At 45.4% G+C, this 20,961-nt stretch overlaps 1 protein-coding gene across 1 annotated transcript in view; it reads left to right on the plus strand.

Annotated features, from left to right (window-relative positions):
- The window catches only part of LOC119445569 (monocarboxylate transporter 9), a 55,823-nt gene extending 38,475 nt beyond the window's left edge, over positions 1-17,348 (plus strand). The window contains exon 6 of the mRNA XM_037709837.2: positions 13,464-17,348. Coding sequence (XP_037565765.1) covers positions 13,464-13,957 — 494 coding nt within the window. The 3' untranslated portion in view covers positions 13,958-17,348. The remainder of the gene's footprint in view (positions 1-13,463) is intronic.
- The last annotated feature ends 3,613 nt before the right edge of the window (positions 17,349-20,961 follow it).

The following is a 20,961-nucleotide window of genomic DNA, read 5'->3' on the forward strand; positions in this document are numbered from 1 at the left end:
CCGATTGTGAGTGACGAAAGATAACAGAAAACTAGAATGAATTAAAATTATTATATTATCGTTACCATAAAATTCAACTAGGGGATTGTTCCCAAATTCATCCGCCTTGTAACCGCAGCTAATCGACAGTGGCCGAAAAATTAGACTTGTAGGGCCTTTTGAAGGTATCCGTACAATGTTACGGTTAATTGTGACCTAAATCAACATGAGCAAAGTCTTTTCGAAGAACAGTAGTTCTATTCATTGAGGAACATAATTTCTTCACAATTTTGTTTACTTGCTAGGACCAGTAATTCGAGAAAGCTTACGTGAACCTGCTAAGCTCGCCTCACCAGAGAGGGTTCGCGTGTTCAACGTTCCCAGGTTGTTTCCAGCAGAGGCCTGTCCGGATTCATAAATTCTTAGCACCCACGGCCGCGTCGCAGGTCTAACCGCAGCGTAGGTCAGGTTCTCCGCAGCGCCTGGGCACTCAGGGCCGCAAGTTGAGTTATGAGAGATGCAGTGGCCGAATACACCACGAGGGAGGCCAGTTCCTGCTCTGGTGAGGGAGTATCTTTGTGGAAGCTTAGTGGACCTTCTTAATTTGGTTGCACCTGTACTAGTACAGCACCACTGGCTTTCGGAATTTTTTTGCCGGTGTCAGAAGCCACTTTTTGAAGCAGGACTCTCTGAACAATTATGAAGCATTGCCGGGGATATTATTAGACTTATTGAGGTTATAAGAATTGGTCAGGTTAACAGCCACGTCCTCTGCTACAGAAGTCCTCCAGATAAAATGGAAAACGTGGAAGGATTTCTAATTCATAAGGACATAACGGGCAACGTTGATGAATTCTACAGAATCAATAAGATGCGAGCAGTCGTCGTAATAAAACTAAATAAGAGATATAAACTAAGTGTAGCACAAGCCTACACTCCAACCTCCAGTCGTGATGATGAGGAAATGGAACAGTTTTATGAAGACGTTGAATTAGCAGTGAGAAAGGTGCAAACTCAGTATATACTGTAGTCATGGGTGACTTCAATGCAAAAGTGAGGAAAAGGAGGCTGGGCAACAAGCAATTAGCAACTACGGCAACCATTCTTGGAATGGTAGAGGAAATATAGTGGTAGAATTCGCGAAAGGAAATAGACTCCTAATAACGAATACTATCTTCAGGAAGCCCAGTAACTTGAAATGGAACTGGAAAAGTCCTAATGGAGAAAGACGAAATGAAATAGATTAGGTACACTCGCCGATTCCAGCATAGCGCAAGATATAGAAGTATTAGGTAGGGTAACGGGCAGTAAACATAGTTTATTGAGTTCTAGGACTTTTCTAAATTTTAAGAGAGAAAGAGTAAAATTAGCCAACAAAAAACAGGTCAACCTAGACGCAGTAAGGGTAAAAGCGGACTAGTTAAGACTGGTGCTCGAAAATAAATATGCAGCTTTCGATCAAGAAGGTGAAGATAACATGGAGGTAATGAATGAAAGCCTGACTAGGCTCATTTCAGAAGTACCAATTGAAGTGAAAGGGAAAGCAACAAGCAAATAGTAGGCAAGCTCTCCCAAGTAACAAAGGACCTAATTAAGAAACGACAAAGCATGAAAGTGTATAAATCAACAGATCAGATACAATTCGCTGTACTGTCAAAGCTTATAAACAAGAAAGTAAGTTATATCCGAACGTATAACGTCTGAAATATGCAGGAAGTGGTAAACAATTGCCACACAATGAAATTAGTAAGAAGCAAACTTGGTATTTGACAGGGCGAGATGTATGAAGTGAAAGATAAGCAGGATAATGTCATGCACAATTTAGATGATAAAGCAAGCACAGCAGATAAATTCTATACTGCCCTGTACAGTGCCCAGAGGAGCCACGCAACATTCATTGAAAGTAGTAAGGAACAGGATACACAGGCTCCTTCTGTAACTAGCGATGAGGTTAGGGGCCTTGCTAGACATGTCCCTGGAGAAATTGCAAGAGAAGATGGAGCAACAGTCGATTTAATTAAAAATGGAGGTGATAATGTGCTCGCAAATATTGCGGCCCTTTATATGCAATGCTTCACAAATTCAGCTGTACCAGAGAGGAAGAATTGCTAATGTTATACTAATCGATTAGAAGAGAGACCTTAAAGAATTAGAGAATTATGGGCCCATTAGCTTGCTTCCATCATTGCATTAAATATTCACCAATATAAATTCCAATAGAATTCAGACAACACTTGACTTCAATTAAACAAAAGAACAAGCTGGCTTCAGGAAGGGATATTGTACAATGGATCACATCGATGTACCATCAATCAGGTAATTTAGACATCTTCGGATTGCACTCAGCCTCTATATACAGGGTGTTTCAGCGAACACTTTCATAATTTATTTAGGGAGCCCTGTGGCAGATAGCCCAATTCCAGGTAATGAGCTGGTCTACCCGAAGAGGCGCACATTACTTGCACAAGAGATTAAGATACAGAATTGAATATGTAACAGAAATTCATTAATTAAATTTTAACTGATTACCTGATGGCCCATATTGCAATTCACAAATTGTAGCCGTGAAGTTCGCAAGGCGGATACACTAGGAATTAATTCTCGGGATGCCACCAGTTTCGAGATATTAATTCCCGAACTTTGCGGGGAAATGCATTGGCGTTCCAGTTAATTTTGTGCTTGAATGCATAAAGCGACGTTTTGTTAAGAATCTAACTGGAACGCCAATGCATTTCTCCGCAAAGTTCGGGAAATAATATCTGGAAACTGGTGTCATCTCGAGATTTCGTTCCAAGTGGATCCGCCTTGCGAACTTCACGGCTACAATTTGTAAATTGCAATATGGGCCATCAGGTAATTAGTTAAAATTTTAATTACTGAGACCAGCTTATGAACTAGGATTGTGCTATCTGCCACAGGCAACCTTTAAGAATTTTTGAAAGTGTCCGCTAAAACACCCTGTATATGGCTTTCATAGAATTTGAAAAGGCACTTGATTCAGTCGTAACACCAGCGGTCATGGAGGCATTGCGTAATGAAGTACAGCATGGCATACATGACTATTTTGGAAATATCTAGAAATATTGCACAGCTCCCTTGGTTATTCACATAAAAATCAGAAAATTACCTACCAAGAAAGTGGTAGGGTAAAGAGACACACCCTCAACAATGCTATGTGCTGCATGCTTAGAAGAAATATTCAGTGTATTACACTGGAAAGGCTTAGAAGTGATGGTCAATGGCGGATATTATAAGCATTCGGTTTGCAGATGACATTTTCCTATTCAGCAACAATGGGCGTGAATTTTCTTTTCTTGAAAAGAAAAGTGTACAATAATTGCATTCTACTGGCGCTAACAAATGGGGCAGAAACATGGAGGTTAACAAAGAAGCTCGAGAACAAGTTAAGGACCGCACAAAGAGCGAGTAAACGAAAAATGCTAGGCGTAACGTTAAGAGACCGGAACATAGGTTGTGGATAACAGCGCAAACGGGCGATAGCCGATATCTAGTTGGGAAAATATAGAGCTGGGCAGGTCATGTAACGCGTATGGTAAATACCCGGGGGACCATTAGAGTCACAGAATGTGTCACAATTAAGGGAAGGGAAGCGCCGTCGATTATGGCAGATAATTAGATTGGGTGATGAAATTTATAGGCGCAAGATGAAATAAGTTAGCGCAAGACAGCGGCAATGAGAGATCGAATTAGGGCTTCTTCCGGCAGTGGACAGAAAATAGGCTTCTGCCGGTGCTGCTGCTGTCGCCGCCGCTACTAGAGTGACCTAGAATATAGGGGAGTGTCCAAAGCGCCGGCTCCGGCGAGGGCCTTTTTCTGTGAACTGCCGCGCCGCGCCGCTGCGGCTCCGGAGACGTGCACGTGCTTTTCGCGCTCGCGAAGTGCGCGGGAAACGAGCGTCGTCTGCTACGCGCTGTAGTTTTTTGCGTTCAGTTCGCACGCAAAGCTCTTAGAGTATATTTAACTTCAACAGTGGGGTGCTGCATCGAGCTTACCCTTCTTTCTTTGAACGTTTGAACGTTGTCTTTGTGCTTCGGCAGCAAGAGAATGCAAAAACTAACGCGTCAATTTCATCAGCGCGGACCAGCTCCGGTGCGAGAGTTCGGGAACGGTAATGCGGTAACTGTGCGTTGAAACGCCCTAAATGAGCCCGCGCGAGGAAAGAACGTAAAAAACGGTATTCGTACGGGTACGCGGGCAATAGCACCATGCTTTCAAGAATAAGAGTAACGAAAAAAAGTAAATTACTCGCGCAGTCAAGTGAAATACTTACGTGCGTGCAGTGACCGCTTCGCTCACCACTGCGCGCTTTTCACTCACGGTGAGTAGTGGTTTACAGCCATATGCATCTGTATTTATTCCACAATTTTTTTCGCCTCGACGATACTTTATTATGAACAGAGCGCAATGAGACTGTGTAAGGGAAACAAGAGAAGGAGCAGAGACGACCCTAACGCCGCAACATTGTTGGCTTATTTCGCTTCAGAGATAGCATACACGAGAAATTCTTGCTGCAAGCTATCTCTTCAATACAAACTTCGCGCACTATGTACCTTAAGGTTCACCGTGAACGAAGCTTGTGTAAAATTCAGATATTCGAAAGAAAAGCCATTCCAGTCAACAGGTAAATAAATATTAAAAATAGGTCAACAAATATATATTTTCTACATTGAAATGAATAGATAAATACTACTGGCCTAGCCATTTACTCATTTCTTATGTAAAAGCTGTTGCTGTTTTAGCTTTGTTTTAATAATTCCTGAATATTCTTTGAAATTACCAACATGTATCTTCTCATGATATGATGGTTATTGCTTAACATGTGATTTTTTACGCAAACTAACAAGCATTCATGGCGCGTGACTATGTTTGTGCTTGCATTATATTGAGTGAGAAATCGTCTTGAACATTACTGTCTTTGACCCACTACAAATATCGCTATCGATTCTACATATCCATAAAATAGTTACCTTCAATAACAATAAAACACGAAAAGTTCATGTTCTGGTGATTATTGGCCTCTACAAGTAGGTAATTATTGATCAGTAGGTATATTTGGTGAGTACGAACGAGCGAGCACACGTAATAAGTATTCCGAATGTTACTTTCATGTCAAAATAACGTAGTGTTTGCGCTCTTGCAACACAAGAAGGTGAAAGATGAGTTGCACATCCAGTAATGCATCACGTTAGTTTTCTGGCCTTCGCTGGTAATTATGAAAGTGAGGCATACGTACACAATGTCGCACTGTTAGCAATTCATTTATTTTGGTTTGTCTTGTTTTTTGCCGCGCGTACTTCTTGCGTACCTTGTACGTACACGCCGTGGTAGCTTAGTGGCTTTGGTAGGTTGGACTGCTAAGCCCGAGGACGCGGGTTAGATTCCCTGCCACGGCGGCTTACATTTCGGTGGAGGCAAAATGCATATAAAAACGTGTACATAGATTTAGGTGCACGTTAAAGAACCCCAGGTGGTAAAAATTACCGGAGCCCTTCCTTACGGGGTCTCTCATAGTCATATTGTGATTTCTGCATGTCAAACCCCCCAAAATATCATTACTATTATTACCGTTTACCTGTTCTCTCAGTTCTTCATGATATATGGGTAAGTTCTACACGTTGAGATTGACATTGACATTCAACACGTTCTTATCGTAACACCCACATCATCAGAGGGATTTCTGGCCGAAGAATGCGAGCTTGAATAACACTTCATTCATATCGTTACCGTTAATCGTGACGTGAATAAAAGTATGTCAAGTTACTAATCACATGGCTCATCATTCATCTTAGTCAGACATTTGTGGCTTTCCACGCTATACTTTGGTATATATACCAACTGAACGAGACGCGAGAGTTACGCAGTTTGTATTTATTCTTGGTACCGCGGCCCCGCCGATGGCCACATTCCGCTTCCCAGGAGCCAGTTAAGGATTTCTTCTTAACAAAGAAACAGCAGAGCACGGGAGGCAGTCTTGTAAAACAAGTCGAATGCATGAAATAAAGGAAAGGAAACGATAGGGTGTAAAAGCGTTTGCATGAGCTAGGCGCATCAGCTGCGTTCTCCTGGTTATCGCGATATCCAGCTTAATTTCTTCTGCAGCACGTTCACATTGCTCATTCCACACATTACTGAATGAAGTAAGCGCGCGGAATTCTTTACTCAAACAGCCGCGTAAGCGCGGACCAAGCGAGCTAGAAGGATATAGACAAAATACCCATATTCACAGCCGGCAGACGCGTTCTCTGTGTGGTGAGTCACTGCGGTATTACCTTGTGGTGACGTGATGCTTAATATATCCCAAATTATCACGATGTTGGCTACGAGCAACCAAAATATCAGGATCGTAGCAGACGCCCGCCGCCTTGGCGCGGCTTCCGCAGCGGAGAAAGCCCACGATGATGATGATCATTTATTGGCATCCCCTTTAAAACGGGGCGGTGACAAAGTCACCTAGCCTGCTTGATTTAATCAGGTATACTATACATGTGCTTTATGTAGCATTTTTGTATACCTCTCATTATTCTTTTTCTTTTTTCAAAAATTTACCTTGTACCTCTACCTATGATTTTAAGAGATCAGGTCGTATCCATCTTTTCCCTACTTTTTTCCACCAGTACTCTAATCGTCTCTTGCTTATTGCTACGGCTGATCTGTTGATGTTTCCTTCCACTTTAAAGCCCAAACGCTTCTGGGAGTTGCACGTTACCTACGGTTCTCGCTGGGTGGATCCCGTCGCATTCCATTAGGATGTGCTGAGTGGTCTCAGGATCTTTACTGCAGCATACACAGATCTCATCTAGTTCCGAATATTTGTTCCGGTATGTTTGGGTCCTTAAGCAGCCGGCTCGAGCCTCAAATAGCAAGGCACTGCCCTTTGTGTTATCGCACAGATTTTCCCTTCTAATTTCTTTCTTCTCATTCTTGTAAATATCCATTGTCCTTTTTGCTTCCATTCTTTGCATGCAATTCACAGTCTCTATTTCTCTCACTTTCTTTCTGATGACTCCTGGTTGTCTATTTAGAGTTTCGATTATCCTGTACTTGGTTGCCAACTTCCTTGACCTCTTCCTCCATTCTGTGTCCACGCTTTTCATGTAGAGATACTTGTGCACTGAAGCCGCCCATTTATTTTCATCTATGTTCCTGAGCCTTTCTTCAAAACTAAATTTGCTCTGTGCTTCTTTGGCTTCAAAAGAGGCCCAACCCATGTCACCGTGCACTGCCTCATTTGTGGTATTACCGTGGCCTCCCAAAGCAAACCGGCCTACTGATCTTTGGTTAACTTCCAAACCAAACAAAATATCCGATCTTAAGCATAGAATGGCATGCTGCTGCTGCTGCTGCTGCTGCTGCTGCTGCTTCGCTGCTGCTGCTGCTGCTGCTGCTGCTGCTGCTGCTGCTGCTGCTGCTGCTGCTGCTGGCTGCTGCTGCTGCTGCGGCTGCTGCATGCTGCTGCTGCTGGCGCTGCTGCTGCTGCTGCTGCTGCTGCTGCTGCTGCTGCTGCTGCTGCTGCTGCTGCTGCTGCTGCTGCTGCGCTGCTGCTGCTGCTGCTGCTGCTAGCTGCTGGCTGCTGCTGCTAGCTGCTGCTGCTGCTGCTGCTGCTGCTGCTGCTGCTGCTGCTGCTGCTGCTGCTGCTGCTGCTGCTGCTGCTGCTGCTGCTGCTGCGGCTGCTGCTGCTGCTGCTGCTGCTGCTGCTGCTGCTGCGGCTGCTGCTGCTGCTGCTGCTGCTGCTGCGGCTGCTGCTGCTGCTGCTGCTGCTGCTGCTGCTGCTGCGCGCTGCTGCTGCTGCTGCTGCTGCTGCTGCTGCTGCTGCTGCTGCTGCTGCTGCTGCTGCTGCTGCTGCTGCTGCTGCTGCTGCTTGCTGCTGCTGCTGCTGCTGCTGCTGCTGCTGCTGCTGCTGCTGCTGCTGCTGCTGCTGCTGCTGCTGCTGCTGCTGCTGCTGCTGCTGCTGCTGCTGCTGCTGCTGCTGCTGCTGCTGCTGCTGCTGCTGCTGCTGCTGCTGCTGCTGCTGCTGCTGCTGCTGCTGCTGCTGCTGCTGCTGCTTGCTGCTGCTGCTGCTGCTGCTGCTGCTGCTGCTGCTGCTGCTGCTGCTGCTGCTGCTGCTGCTGCTGCTGCTGCTGCTGCTGCTGCTGCTGCTGCTGCTGCTGCTGCTGCTGCTGCTGCTGCTGCTGCTGCTTGCTGCTGCTGCGGCTTGTAATGATGATGAGGTCCTGCATAAGCGAGACTGCTCGTGAAGTAATGGTTCTACCGGAGGCAGTTGTTTTAGACGTCGCAAATAACGTATGTAGCCGAATAAACAAGATATAGCTTTCACTGCCTGAACAATAAATGCGATAACTTTCGTTAGCATTAGCCAGTCTTCACAATTGTTAAGTGTCTTATATAAAAGTTATATAAAATGACCAAATTAGCAAGGCACACTACGGACACTTGGTACCGCATTTACAAAACGTATCTTGCATAAAATATGTTGCCCAATTGCGCGCTGTGAATTTTAGGCCACGCAGATGAGTACCTAAAACATCTTGAAAAATATCGGGTAAAGGTACAGCGCGGTGTCAAACACCTTTATATTGTTATAGTCAGGCAGAACTGTAGGCCTACGAATAATGCCTCACTCCAACATGACAGGGTACATAACTGCTCCTTCGGCAAAGATTACCGTGCGCGATCTGCTCGAGCGCAAACGGTGCCGTTCCCAGAAAGACACGAAAGTCTTTTACCACGATACGCGGCCCAGATACCAAAAGACGCAATCTGATACTACGATGACAGGTTCCTCGAGTGCGTGATGTTAAATTGACGCTGAGCCTCAGTTCAGAAAAGACGAAGCCATTTTTCCCTAAAAGAAAGAACACACGAGGATATAAGCAGCACACAGATATTAAAGAAACAAAAAAAAGTACAGGTAGCCACGTTAGTCCACGCGAGAAGTTCAAACCACCCTCGGTCTAGAACAAACAAAGAAACACTTAATCATCGAAAGTTTTACTTACTAGGGCCGTGCCTTGACAGCATGCACTAGCACTTGCGTTGACGGCGGTAGCGGCGTGGCGGGCAGTGGCATACGAGGGACGCGGACGCACGGTAGAGCCAACCCGGACGTCCGATTCCAAGGCTCACGGAGTGACGGAGTCGAAGGCTGTCCAAGTGCGACGGCTACAGCTGAGCGGCACCCGTACTGGATCCTTGGCTCGCTGTTCCGCCCTGGCGCCTCTCACCAGCGTCGCTCCAGGCCTCAGGTCACCCTCCGTTGACATCTGCTCTCCGCACGAGGCTCAGGATCAGCACCAGGAGTAGGAACGCCAACAGCAGCAGGTGCAGCAGAAATAGCCGAACCCTACACTCGGCGGACCTCTCCAGGGGCAGCCGGGTTCATCCTGGTTCTGTCGAGGCTCTCGGGTTCGGGCCTGGACCCCGACGACACCGACCTCGACACCAGCAATCTTCGAGCCCCGCGTCTCCGAGAGATCTCTTCTCTCCCCTTCCCTCGACTGGATCTCGTACTACTCGTTTCGTGCCAACCCCTGATTGGTTGATGGTCTTACTCATTCATGCGACCACCCGTGCCACCACCCGCCAACATTGTCTTTTTCATCGGCCACTCGATGGTGTTGGGAGCTACCGCTGTTCCGCAGTGTTTCTTTGCCGCATTTTTAACAGTCTAGACTTTACGTCCCCACCACGACGCTCTCTACTCACTCATTAAAAATACGCGCTTAAATGACGTTAGACCACGGGCCTTTAAGCCTCAAAAAGATCCTAAACTTATGGCCAGCTGATTTAGAGTATTACAATGCGAAGCCCAGACGCTCTCCCGAGATTTCTGGAATGGAATAATATATTTGGCAATGGGCATTTGAAGTTTGTGTTCATTTCTGCGGTAGAGTTTGTTACGCTCTTTGTAACGACGTTTTTTGTGACCTGACTTCGAAAATTGTGTATTTAGAGCACCTGCGTAAGGTAGCTGACCTTACATTCAGTATTTTTGTGGCCTTCCTTGCGAAAGTCCTTAAAAAAATTCATGCGTCCTGGCTTTACGTTTTAGGATGTTTTATGTGACCTCTTTTGTGAGTTAACTGTCTTTTTTACCATGCATGTGAAAAAAGACGTTTCATTTTTATTGTGATACACTTGCCGTTAAGGCATAATTCTTGATGTGTATATGTGTATTAGATGTGTGTTGTGAGGCCTGTGTTGTGTATTAATTGAAGCAGTGTTTTGTGGAATCTGTTATCATGTATCCAGCGGTCATAGCTGGTTGTCACACTGTAGCGGAGGCCGGCTTGCAGTAGGAGACGCGAGCGTTGCGTTTGTAAACCAGTACATGTCCATATTAGGTGGTATGCATCTGCTTCCATCACAGGGACGGAGCAGTATGGACACGTACCACCAAATTATAAATGCGACCAGTTCCACCTTGAGATAACAGCCGGTGTAAGGGCCACCCCGGCCCGAAGCCTCCTAGACGTTACATTTTGGCAGACCGTTTTGAGGGCACTTGTGTCACCTGTCTTTAACTCTTAGTTTTGAAAGTATAGCATTCGGAGCTGCTTTCGGTGGCTTAGAAGGCATATTTTATCTAACCTCTATCCTCCGTGGAGGTGTACATTGCAGTCGAACCTGAATGCTCCCACAATTAATGGGAATTGTGGCACAACATATACAGTAATGTACCAGCTTATACTCGTATAGTGACCTGATCCGGACCAAGAACCTGCACCGTTTTCGCACTGTTATTTCTCATGAATATCGAGTCAGCCCGGGTCAACTGTGGCGTTTTTGTAAACGTTGTGCGCTACACGTTTTTTTTATTTGACTCACGTGTTTTATAACGCATGCGCTAGTAGAAAGCAACATAAACGCGTGGAAATCTTCTTCTCGGGATCTTTCGGCAGTAGCAAGAGCACTTATGTTTCGCAAATAGCTTGAAAACGGTATTCTGCACTACTAACAAATCAGAAAAAGGCCATTGAATCCATCAGACCTATGTAAAAGAGTCTCCAGAAGACTCTTTTCTTTTTTACCTTGGGAATGGCACCCCCTGTACTCGCTGACAAGTTTCTGTGGCAATGAAGGGAAAGCTATGGAGGCAAAGTGCCTACAAGAGAGAGCGCTTCTGAAAAGAGTCCCGCGTTTAAATCCGCAGTTAGTTTATGCTGGAGAAGAGAAAACATAAACACCTTATTAGGCAACAGTTAAATAAGACCGAACACACCACTGAGTGTAAAAATTTGCTTATCTTGCGACTGTTCCCTTCCGCATCTGAGCAAACGCACAACCATCGCACGTCAAAGCTGCGCCGATTCAGCGTCTGTTCCGAGCGATCAAAAGCACTGTCAAACGCTGCCGGTCTATTTGGCATGGTAACACATATGCAGCAGCCAACGCGCCCGTAGCTTTCGCTTCATTGCCACAGAAAATTGTCCGCGAGTATAGGAAGATCTACATAGCTGTGGAACAAAAAGAAAAGAACTACCCGAAGGCATGGAAAACTCGTTATGAGCAAGTAAAGAGACCTGGAGTTTGTACATATCCATTTATTGTGTTTGAATGCACCGTTCTTCAAAACTAAGAAACCTTCCCTTACATGAGACATAAGGGATGCGTTCTGCCAAATGTTTTTTTTTAAGCAGCGTCAGCTTGTGAATCATTTTTCTGACATACTCGTTCTTTCGAATAAGGAGTGGCCAGTGCCACCTAAAGGCATCGACAACCCTAAATACCATGCAATAAAAAAGGGGGCTATCTCCACCAGTGAAAAAGCGATAAAAGGGAAATCGTTCGGTTTATTTCATGTAAATGCATCTTTATTTTCTTCGGCACTGCGTTTTTTTCATACAGAGACGAGATTGTCAACGCCACACATGACGCAGTCGAAGTAAACCAAGCGCAAGGTATAGCTTGTATAAGTAGATTTGTACCCCTGTCACACTGGACGGTTTAATGTCATTCGAACTGAATGGCATTAGCATCGAATGACATTATTCGGCTACTACATACCGATATTTAATGCCATCCGAATCGTATGACTTCCGCAATCGAATGAATTAGATAAGCTTATTCGACATTGCCCTCGAAGCGAATCAAGGTTAAATAGGACATTGAGCGTTTGTCAATTCAGAAGCGTTCATGTGAAAAGTAATTATTTGCGTGTATTAAGGCATCTGTCATTTCAACAAGGGAAGAGCTGTACGGTGGGCTGTCACAAAAAGTTGTTACTGTCTACCTCAGTGGCGTCTGGCCACCGTCGCTTTACTAGCAATTGTTTGAGTTCAATTTATCGGCTATGAGTAATAAGCTGGCAAAGTCTTGTCCTTCCTTATGGTGGCCAGACATTCTGAAATAGAAGGTTTACATGCGTGTTATTTCAGTGAAGCGACGTCCCATATTTATTTTAAAATAAATACATTGACTTCTCAGACACTCACACATACCTTGTTTTACGTTTCTTGCAAATTTTTTGGAGTGATCGTGATTGATATCATGACCGAATGACATTAATTTTTCCTGTGTAGCACCACCCAGGGTCGGATGGCATTCCTTGCACCGAATGTCAGTCGAATCTAATGACATTAAAACGCCCAGTGGTACAGGAGTATTATATGCATATATACTTGTAAATATTAGCACGCACACACTGGGGGCTTGGCCAAGAACCGGGTATGTCAAACTAAAGTACAAAATAAAACGAAAAAAAATTATGATAGGTTAGTTAGCACGGAAACAGAGATTGCAGAGACTGCATGATTTTATGAAAATGAGAAATTATATGAGAACATTCATGAGGCCAGCGGTCAACGACTGGCTTGCATCGTCCTTTTCATCAGACTAGAAGTGACTACACATTATAAATTACTTGCTTGTATGACCAAGGTTCAATAATAAATTATGGCTAAGCTTTCGCGCCTTCAACACCTTCTTCATAGGGTGAAACAAGGACACTACCAATAGGTAAACAATTCAATAAACAATATTTAAAATGTAACCATTGAATGCAAGGTCGCATTGTCTGCGGTGTAAGCGTATAGAGTTCCCAATGCAGGAATGACGCGTCTTTACGCACTTCAGAATTAGTGTATATGTCACACAATTCCATTTTTTGCTGTTCTTTGTTTAACTTCCTAGTTGTTGCTGCCTGGAAGATACATGCTTCGGTTGTACTGTAATAGCTTCGCGAACCATGTGCCTAATGGGAGCAAGGGTTGCGCCAGAGAAAGTAACAGTTACTTTTGGTCGTGGTGGTATAAACATCTTTATTCAAAATCGGCATCAATACTTTCTCGGCGGCATTTCCTACAGCGTAGAATGCAACACGAATTTTAGTGGCATTCTCGATTGAAGATATTTTAGTCAATGTTATTTTGATATTCGCAAGATTGGCAGGGATTGACTGGTGTTTCTTATTTACTGAGAAGAAATCAAACACCGTTTTCGTATTTCTTGTTTCATGTTGTACGCAGGTTATTTCCGGGACACACTCGGATCTTACGACGACCTCTACAGAATGCTAGGAGGAATGCAGGTCGTTCTCGTTCTTATGTGGCTGTTCATATCGTACCGGGAGCGGCGCAAAGGACCTCCTCAGCATGCGTCACCTAATGAGGAAACAAAGATGCCGAAATCAAAGGACACATGCAGCGTGTCATACATCAAAGAGTGTCAACACTCATCGCTGAATCCCTGCTTTTGTCCAGGGGAAGAGAAGTGCCACTTTTCCAAGGCTTCCCAAGAGAGCAGAAACTCAGAACTGCCATGGATTGTGAATGCGGGCTCGGAACGTTTGTCGAATTTGGACGTAGCAAATGGAGGTTGTCAGCGGACAGCGAAGAAGTGTTATAGCCTAGAAAGCGCGAGAGTTGTGAACAAAAGAAAGCCTGTGGGTGCGCAGCGCGTTTCAAATTACGGCAGTGTGACCGATTTCAACAGTGAACAAAAGATGCTGGGCTCGCTTTGACCTGGACGCACGAAAAACATTTTACTAAGCAGGATTCCTAGACAGCGGACCTAGTGTACCATACACGTATCGTTTAAAAACTGGAGAAGTTTGGTGAAGAGAATGGAACGCAAAAGGTAATTATGGTTGTGAACGCGGCTTTCTATTGATTACAGTGTGACCAGCACTCATGAGGGCGTTAGGCATGCCTGCAGGTCATATCTTTGCAACCAGCATAAAAGATAACTTTTTTTTTGCGGAGACATAAACATCACAGCAGGAGTGTGCTTTGATGTGCTCTTTAGGCATTGAGGCAAAAGGGGTAACAAAATTTATTAAAACCATTCTTAAGGTTGTCGCTAGCATCAAAACAGCCTTCATAAGGAAAAGTTGGCTTTCCAGCAACTGCGTAATTAAAAAAAACGTTTTCTTATACTCTTAGCGCTCCATGTATATACAGAAGGAGCAAGTTTTGCACCAGAATTTGTAGCTGACAAAGTCTGTTTCCTTCACAGTTGATCGAGAAGGTCATAGAAGTGTTCATGTCGCGTTCGTTACCACAATGCGCCTTTCTGCGAAAAAGAAGTTGCAGGAAAGAGACCATACGAATATTCAACTTATCCACAGAAAATATTTTCCATTCTTCATTGTTACGTTCCCCACCTGATGCAATTCATCAGTAGTGACAAACGCACATTTAGGTAGGGAATTACTGTGCGAATACCAAGAAAGGGAGACCACTTGAGAAAGCACATAGAAAGTAGTGCAAGTGCAGTTAGTAGTCTGTGCTTTTACTATTTCTATGTATCGTCTCGTGTGCTGTTCCTTCCATTGCATTCGCGCAGTAATTACTAGCGAAATCTTCAGTACTACTTGATGTATTTGTACAGCTTGATGTACAGCTAACATATGTTAAACATTAACGACGCAGAACTACAGAGAAGAATGCTACACATATTTTTTTTCATTTGATTTGAATTATTTACTCTCAAGATTAACATCATTGGGTGATATGGTGTAATTACATGAAATGAGTGGAAATTTCAGCCTTAAAATTGCTGTCATCAATGACGGAGGCGAAGTCGGTGCCAAGGTGGTTCCAGTCTTGATTGTGGTTGGTACAAAAGAATTAAAACATGTATTAGTATAACAAGTACGCACACTTTCCTTGAACCGGTGGTCGTTGCATGACGAAATTTAAGTGACTGCTGCGAAGAATGAGTTACGTAGAATCGTAAACTACAGCGAAGCTGTTAAGGGCCAGGTTCTCCAGGTACGAGTCCGCATGTAGAAAAAAAATATCATCATCAGCATTGACTCGAGCATCGTCGTCTTTTTGAGCGCACGGCCCCTCCTCCCTCCAGATCGGCTGAGCCCCCACTATCTCCCTTCTCTTGTGCCAGTCGACCTTCTTTTATGCCGCATTCCCCCCTGAGTAGAGTTGGGCCCTGCTGCGAGGCTAGCGCGGCAAGCATGCTGGAAGCTGCGCCTGGCTAGTGTTGAACTCTGCTGGGAGGCTAGCGAGGGAAGGCCGGCGGCGCTCCTTCTTTGCTGGATGGATGGATAGATGGATGCTATGAGCGTCCCCTTTGAAATGGGGTGTGGGTTGCGCTGCCAAGCATCCCTCCGCCTCGGCGCCACCTCGTGGAATCGTATGAAAACGCCGGGTTGGCGGCGTTTTCAAACTTATGATTGGAAAAACGTGTGCGTTATACCGCGGTTCTCACCAGATCTTACGTTTGGTTGCTTACGTGACGTAGTCACCCTGGAGACCACGCGAGCGCATTAGCGCTTGTGTGCGCGTCGCGAATGGCGTAGTTTTCTCTAATAAAACGCTATGACGGTACGGTGATCGCGACTGTGTACGTTCCCCCTGCAACGCGTACAAAAGACATCGACACGTGTTTGAAAGACATGTTCGGTTGGTTGATGCCCAACGAGGATACACCGATTCTCATCGTGGGGGCAATATTGATTACAGCAGACCCACCATAGTCACACCTTTGCTGGCTTCCATCTTCACAGTAGTGGATGGGGTCTGAATTTTTTATGGAAAATAAAGCGCGAGCATATTTAATTTGAAGTGAATGATCAGGCAAATTAGGAGATGATTTTATTTATTTTATGCTTGAAGTGAGCCAATAATTGGATAAGATTAAACAAACAGAATGGTTCTGGATGACTTCGATGCAGAAGTATATCGACTGAACCTAGCAGAAAACGAAATTCAACTAAACAGCCAAGAGCAGCACTTCATGAATCCTTCCATGAAACACCTGAAGTGGCACGCATACTGCTAACACCATACGCTGAAGCAACCATTCATGTTCTTTGCTTGAATTCAGAAGCAATTACTGCACTCCGCCATTTATTTGGCTTTACACGTGCCCTACGCAGACCAACAGGTAATCCTCACGTTTGACAGAGCAAACGTCCAGTTTCCTGAAAATAATTCGGTAAACTTTGTGTCTTTTGTCCCGTTGTAGGAGCGAAAAGGTACCCTTGCAAATAATAACAGTGCGCAGATTAGAGTTTATACAACCGCCATAAAGATTTAATAATGTTATAAATGTTTTACCTAGAATCTAACGCTGAAAGAGAAGCAGTAAATGTAGAAAGGTCTAAACGGTTTTACGTTTTCTGGTACGAACAGCTCTAGTATTCTTACTGTGAAAAAGTACTTGCATATTCCGACGCCAGATACCACGGTTATGTCATATTACTCTAGCAAAGTCTTATCTACAGGGAAATTGTATTGTATGTGTAAAACCAAAAAAGGCACTCCCGGATTGGAAAACAATGTGGCCAGCACTATTAGTGACACTGATATTAGCGCCAGTGCCATTTAGGCATCGTACTTCAAAAATGACAGCTGAGCATTCATTATGTCGTCTTATATTTGGTCTTGTCATCGGAATACGTAAAATTAGTTCGGGAAGAGCAGTCTGCTTTTATAGACCGGTGAAGTGCTGGTCTTCTTTGGTGTATGCATACCTTGTCCTTTGGACAGGTGTCACGTCCAAAAATGTTGGTGGCTATTTCGAACCAATATAGCCTTACTTTTTTTGTCCGTCTTCTAAGTGTCCTCGTATTGTGCGCAATATTTTAACAACACACACCTTGAGACTTACTGTGGATATTTTATAAACATGTGTAAGGTCTGCGAAATTGACAATAGCAATAATGTTATGCGGTGTCGTAACGTTTGCGAGAAGCCGTACTGCGGAAATGAAATGTGTTGTTTAGAATTTTTTTCTTATCGCTTAACAGTGTATTCCCGATCACAATCTATAAATACTTTCACCCTGGTCTGTGAAGATGTTCAGGGTTAAAAGATAACGCATAGTCCACTACACAGCGTAGTTCGTTGCTTTGGTGTTGATATATTGTAGATATATCTTTTATAACAATAAAGAACTACTTACATGATTCTAATTATGTAATGTGATACCTAACTAGAACCTAATATGCTCTGTTTGGCCTAAAAATGATGTAGCGTTGCTAGTAGAGGCCGCCTACTACTGGTGACCTTGCTCAACTCTTCCTGACTGCTCGAAGATGGCAGGCTGGCCAAGCCCCCAGTTCGACCGGTTCCTTCCTCGGTTTCAGCCTCAAGCCATCGGCGGCTTGGTGGTGATGCTGGAGGAAACCTTAGCTGAGAACCTAATGCTCATTCAATCATTCAACTACGAGGCTCTCAGATATATCCTCCCAGTTGACGTCCTTTGCATCCTGCCGCTGCCGTCTCTGAGCTCAACGCCTAACGAAGCCGCACTTTTTGGCTTACTTTTGGCCTGCTAAACTCCCGAAGTCACCCTCCAACAATGCCTGCTTTCGGCGGGGTACTTTCCCTTGAAGCATCAGAGCGTGCGCCGCAAGACATCCCGTCGACGTCTTGTGCCATCGACACCACACACAACGCCGGTGAACGCGGCTATTGCGGCGCTCCGAGACGCCTCGTCCGAGCACTAATATGTCCGCGTAACAACGTCAGAGACTTCAGGCAGCACCAAGAGCCACTTCGCCGCCCTCTGACATTCGATATCCGCAACCATCCAGGCTGAAACCTCTACCACGGCCAAAGCGACGGTGCCATGTCGAGGCAGCCGACCTGGTTTACCAAGGCGGGCACTGCCAGATCCGGCCGGACCAACCTCTGAGGCGGACCATGTGCGCGGTGTTTAGCACGCATGATCTCCCAACCCGGCCACTTGAAGTGATTTGACGACCCCTCCACGACCGCCAAGTTCGTCGTCTGTCGTCCCCACTGCGCGTTTGCCTCAGCCTGCCGTGTTCGACACCAGGCACAAGGCGAGCTCTCAAAAAGCACGGTGGTCACGGTGGCCACGACGTTGCAGCTCACCTACCGTCCTCAGCTAGCCTCGTACGCGACCCTCGGACCCCGACATAACCACACCCGCCGCTTCTGTCACGCCCCGTTACTTAACCATCCGCCTGAGCACGAGATCGCGGGATCGAATCCCGGCCGCGGCAGCCGCATTTCGGTGGAGGCGAAATGCAAAAAAACGCCCGTGTGCTTGCGTGGCGGTGCACATTACAAAACCCTAGGTGGTCAAAATTAATCCGGGGCCCTCCACTACAGCGTGCCTCATAACCAGAACTGGTTTTGGCACGTAAAACCCCAGAAAGAAGGAGACTTAACCATCCGCGCAATAAGCCCTAGACTGCAGACACTCCCTTTAAGACAACGCAAGCATTGCGAATGTGGACGTTCGACTATCATCTGCTCCAACGGACGCTCCTTGATTGCACATACGGGACCGCCTTATCAACACCGGCGTCAGCGGTTCTGCGAAACAATATAGAGTCCAATGGTTTTAACTAACTGCTTGGAAACTACAAAATACTCTGGTAAACAGGTCACTTCATTGTAAATATGGCGCAACCCGATACCGCGCAAGATAGAGCAGGCTAAGCGCGCGCAACAAGAGAAAACACTTATTTACCATGAATGAACACGCCATCTCACTGTATATATGACTGCAAGCTGCTTTACTGTGCCGACGTACCGGGCTTGCTCCGCGGCGAAACGTGGGAGCGACACCATTTAAAGTTGCCAGTCGCACAATGCCACTATCAATCAAACAATCAATCTATCAATCAATCAGTCAATCTTTATTAGTCATGAAATAAGAATGCTACACAGTGAAACATGCAGGAGGTCTCCAGCTTACATACCACAGGCGGGCCCTCCTATGCTATTACACTAAAAATTATTGTAACGAACATATTGTACAAGCAAACTAAAAAGCTCATACGTGATAAACAGAGCATCAAAAATGTCAATTCTTGACATGCAAATCTTAACGGAACACACACATTTAACAGAACGCCCCAGTTATCCATTAAATAAAAACATTGTTAGCTTTCATCTAAATACATAAATGGATATTCTTTCTTTCATTAAAAGTGTAAGTGAATTCCATAATGAAATTGATGAGAAAGCAATGCTAACTTTCCCATCATTAGTACGTATTTTAGGCAATGGGAAGTTTTTAGGGAGAGATAACCTAGTTATCCTTGGCATTAGATAACATGAAGGCCGGAAAAATAGCGATTATAAGTATAGAATGAAAAACCATAAGTATGCGATGAAAAACTCGCCTTCCTTGCCAAGAAAATTCTTGGTGCGGTTACAGGACGTTCATCACTGCTGCAGTCGTTGACATTCGCGTCCTTTCCGCCCTTACTAGATCACTTTGAGGATGTCGTCAGTTGCACTACATCATCACGACGCCACCAACTTATGACGTATTCTTCAGCCTTCGCACCCGTTTCGGCGGTACACCAAACAGCGTATAGGTTGAGCGATTCCTGGAGCTTTGCAGCAGGACCGAAACACTCGTTGATGTCGGCACGCTCGTCAAGTGCGTTGCTAGCGCTGCCGCTAGCGCTGGTGCACTGCAAGGCACAGCTCTGTGGCGTCTGGAAAGGGCACTGTCGACACCGGTATGTGGCTTTCGTTGTAAAGCAACAAATGTGCCGTAGGAACGCCTAAATTACTTCGTTGTAGAGTCAAATTAGTTTTTGTGGCCTTCGTTGTACAGGCGTTCAGAATACATCTGAAAGATAGGAGTTCGGCTGGCACATAATCAATCATTCGTTATACAGGATATTTCGTAGTAGAGCCGTTCGTTGCACATGTGTTCGAGTTTACTTCCGTCCCTCGCCGAAGTGAACAAAGCGAAATGTCATCCACTCACAAGGCATTTGAACTCTCATATTGAGGAGACTGCTGGCACACTCGCGTTGAAGACGCATGTACTAGCGTAAATACGATCAACAAGATCGGACGCTCCCATAGAGCCAATTATTATCATGAAAAACATTTATTGGCCTCAATTTAGAGGTTTTTTGTGTGGTAACTCGTCAGGGTCTTATTAGACGCTTTTGATTGGGTTGAGCTGGGGATGGGGCCCGTAGTCCAGGGCTCCAACGGCCCTCAGCTGCCCTGTGCGCTCGCTGCACGAGACCAATTTGGACCTCGCAGCAGTCGCTGGCCAGCAGCGCCTCACAGTGCTCCGCATTTGGATTTATGATTTGGGGGCTGCTGTTATAAGTTGGCATTCCCATGTGGTGTGATACAAGGGGGGGGGGGGGGGGGGCTTTTGACCACTCCCTGGGCAGTTAGCTGCGTATCTGGTGGGGTACACCTTACTGAATAGGTTAAGTTGGGGAAAGTTCCTGTCTGTAGCTGTCTCCAATCAGCGGCCTCCGCCCTCGCGAGTGATTTATGTGGGGGGACGTTATCGTGCCCTTATTTTCTTGTTGTGTGCCAATAAAGCCGAGAATTCATTTGGAACAGACGGCGCACTTTTGAGTGTGGATTCATCGGGTGCTCAGGTTGCATACCTCGAGTGTCCGCCTCTTCGTTCCCCGGATATTCCTGCATTTCCTGGCCCTCACAGGGTAAGCGGCATGACACACCACACAATGTAACCACAGCCGACCCATAGAGCCCACCGGCCGAATTGATTGTAGTGCACCAAGCCGCCGGCATTAAA

This window comes from Dermacentor silvarum, chromosome 3, assembly GCF_013339745.2.
Source record: "Dermacentor silvarum isolate Dsil-2018 chromosome 3, BIME_Dsil_1.4, whole genome shotgun sequence".
NCBI lineage: Eukaryota > Metazoa > Arthropoda > Arachnida > Ixodida > Ixodidae > Dermacentor > Dermacentor silvarum.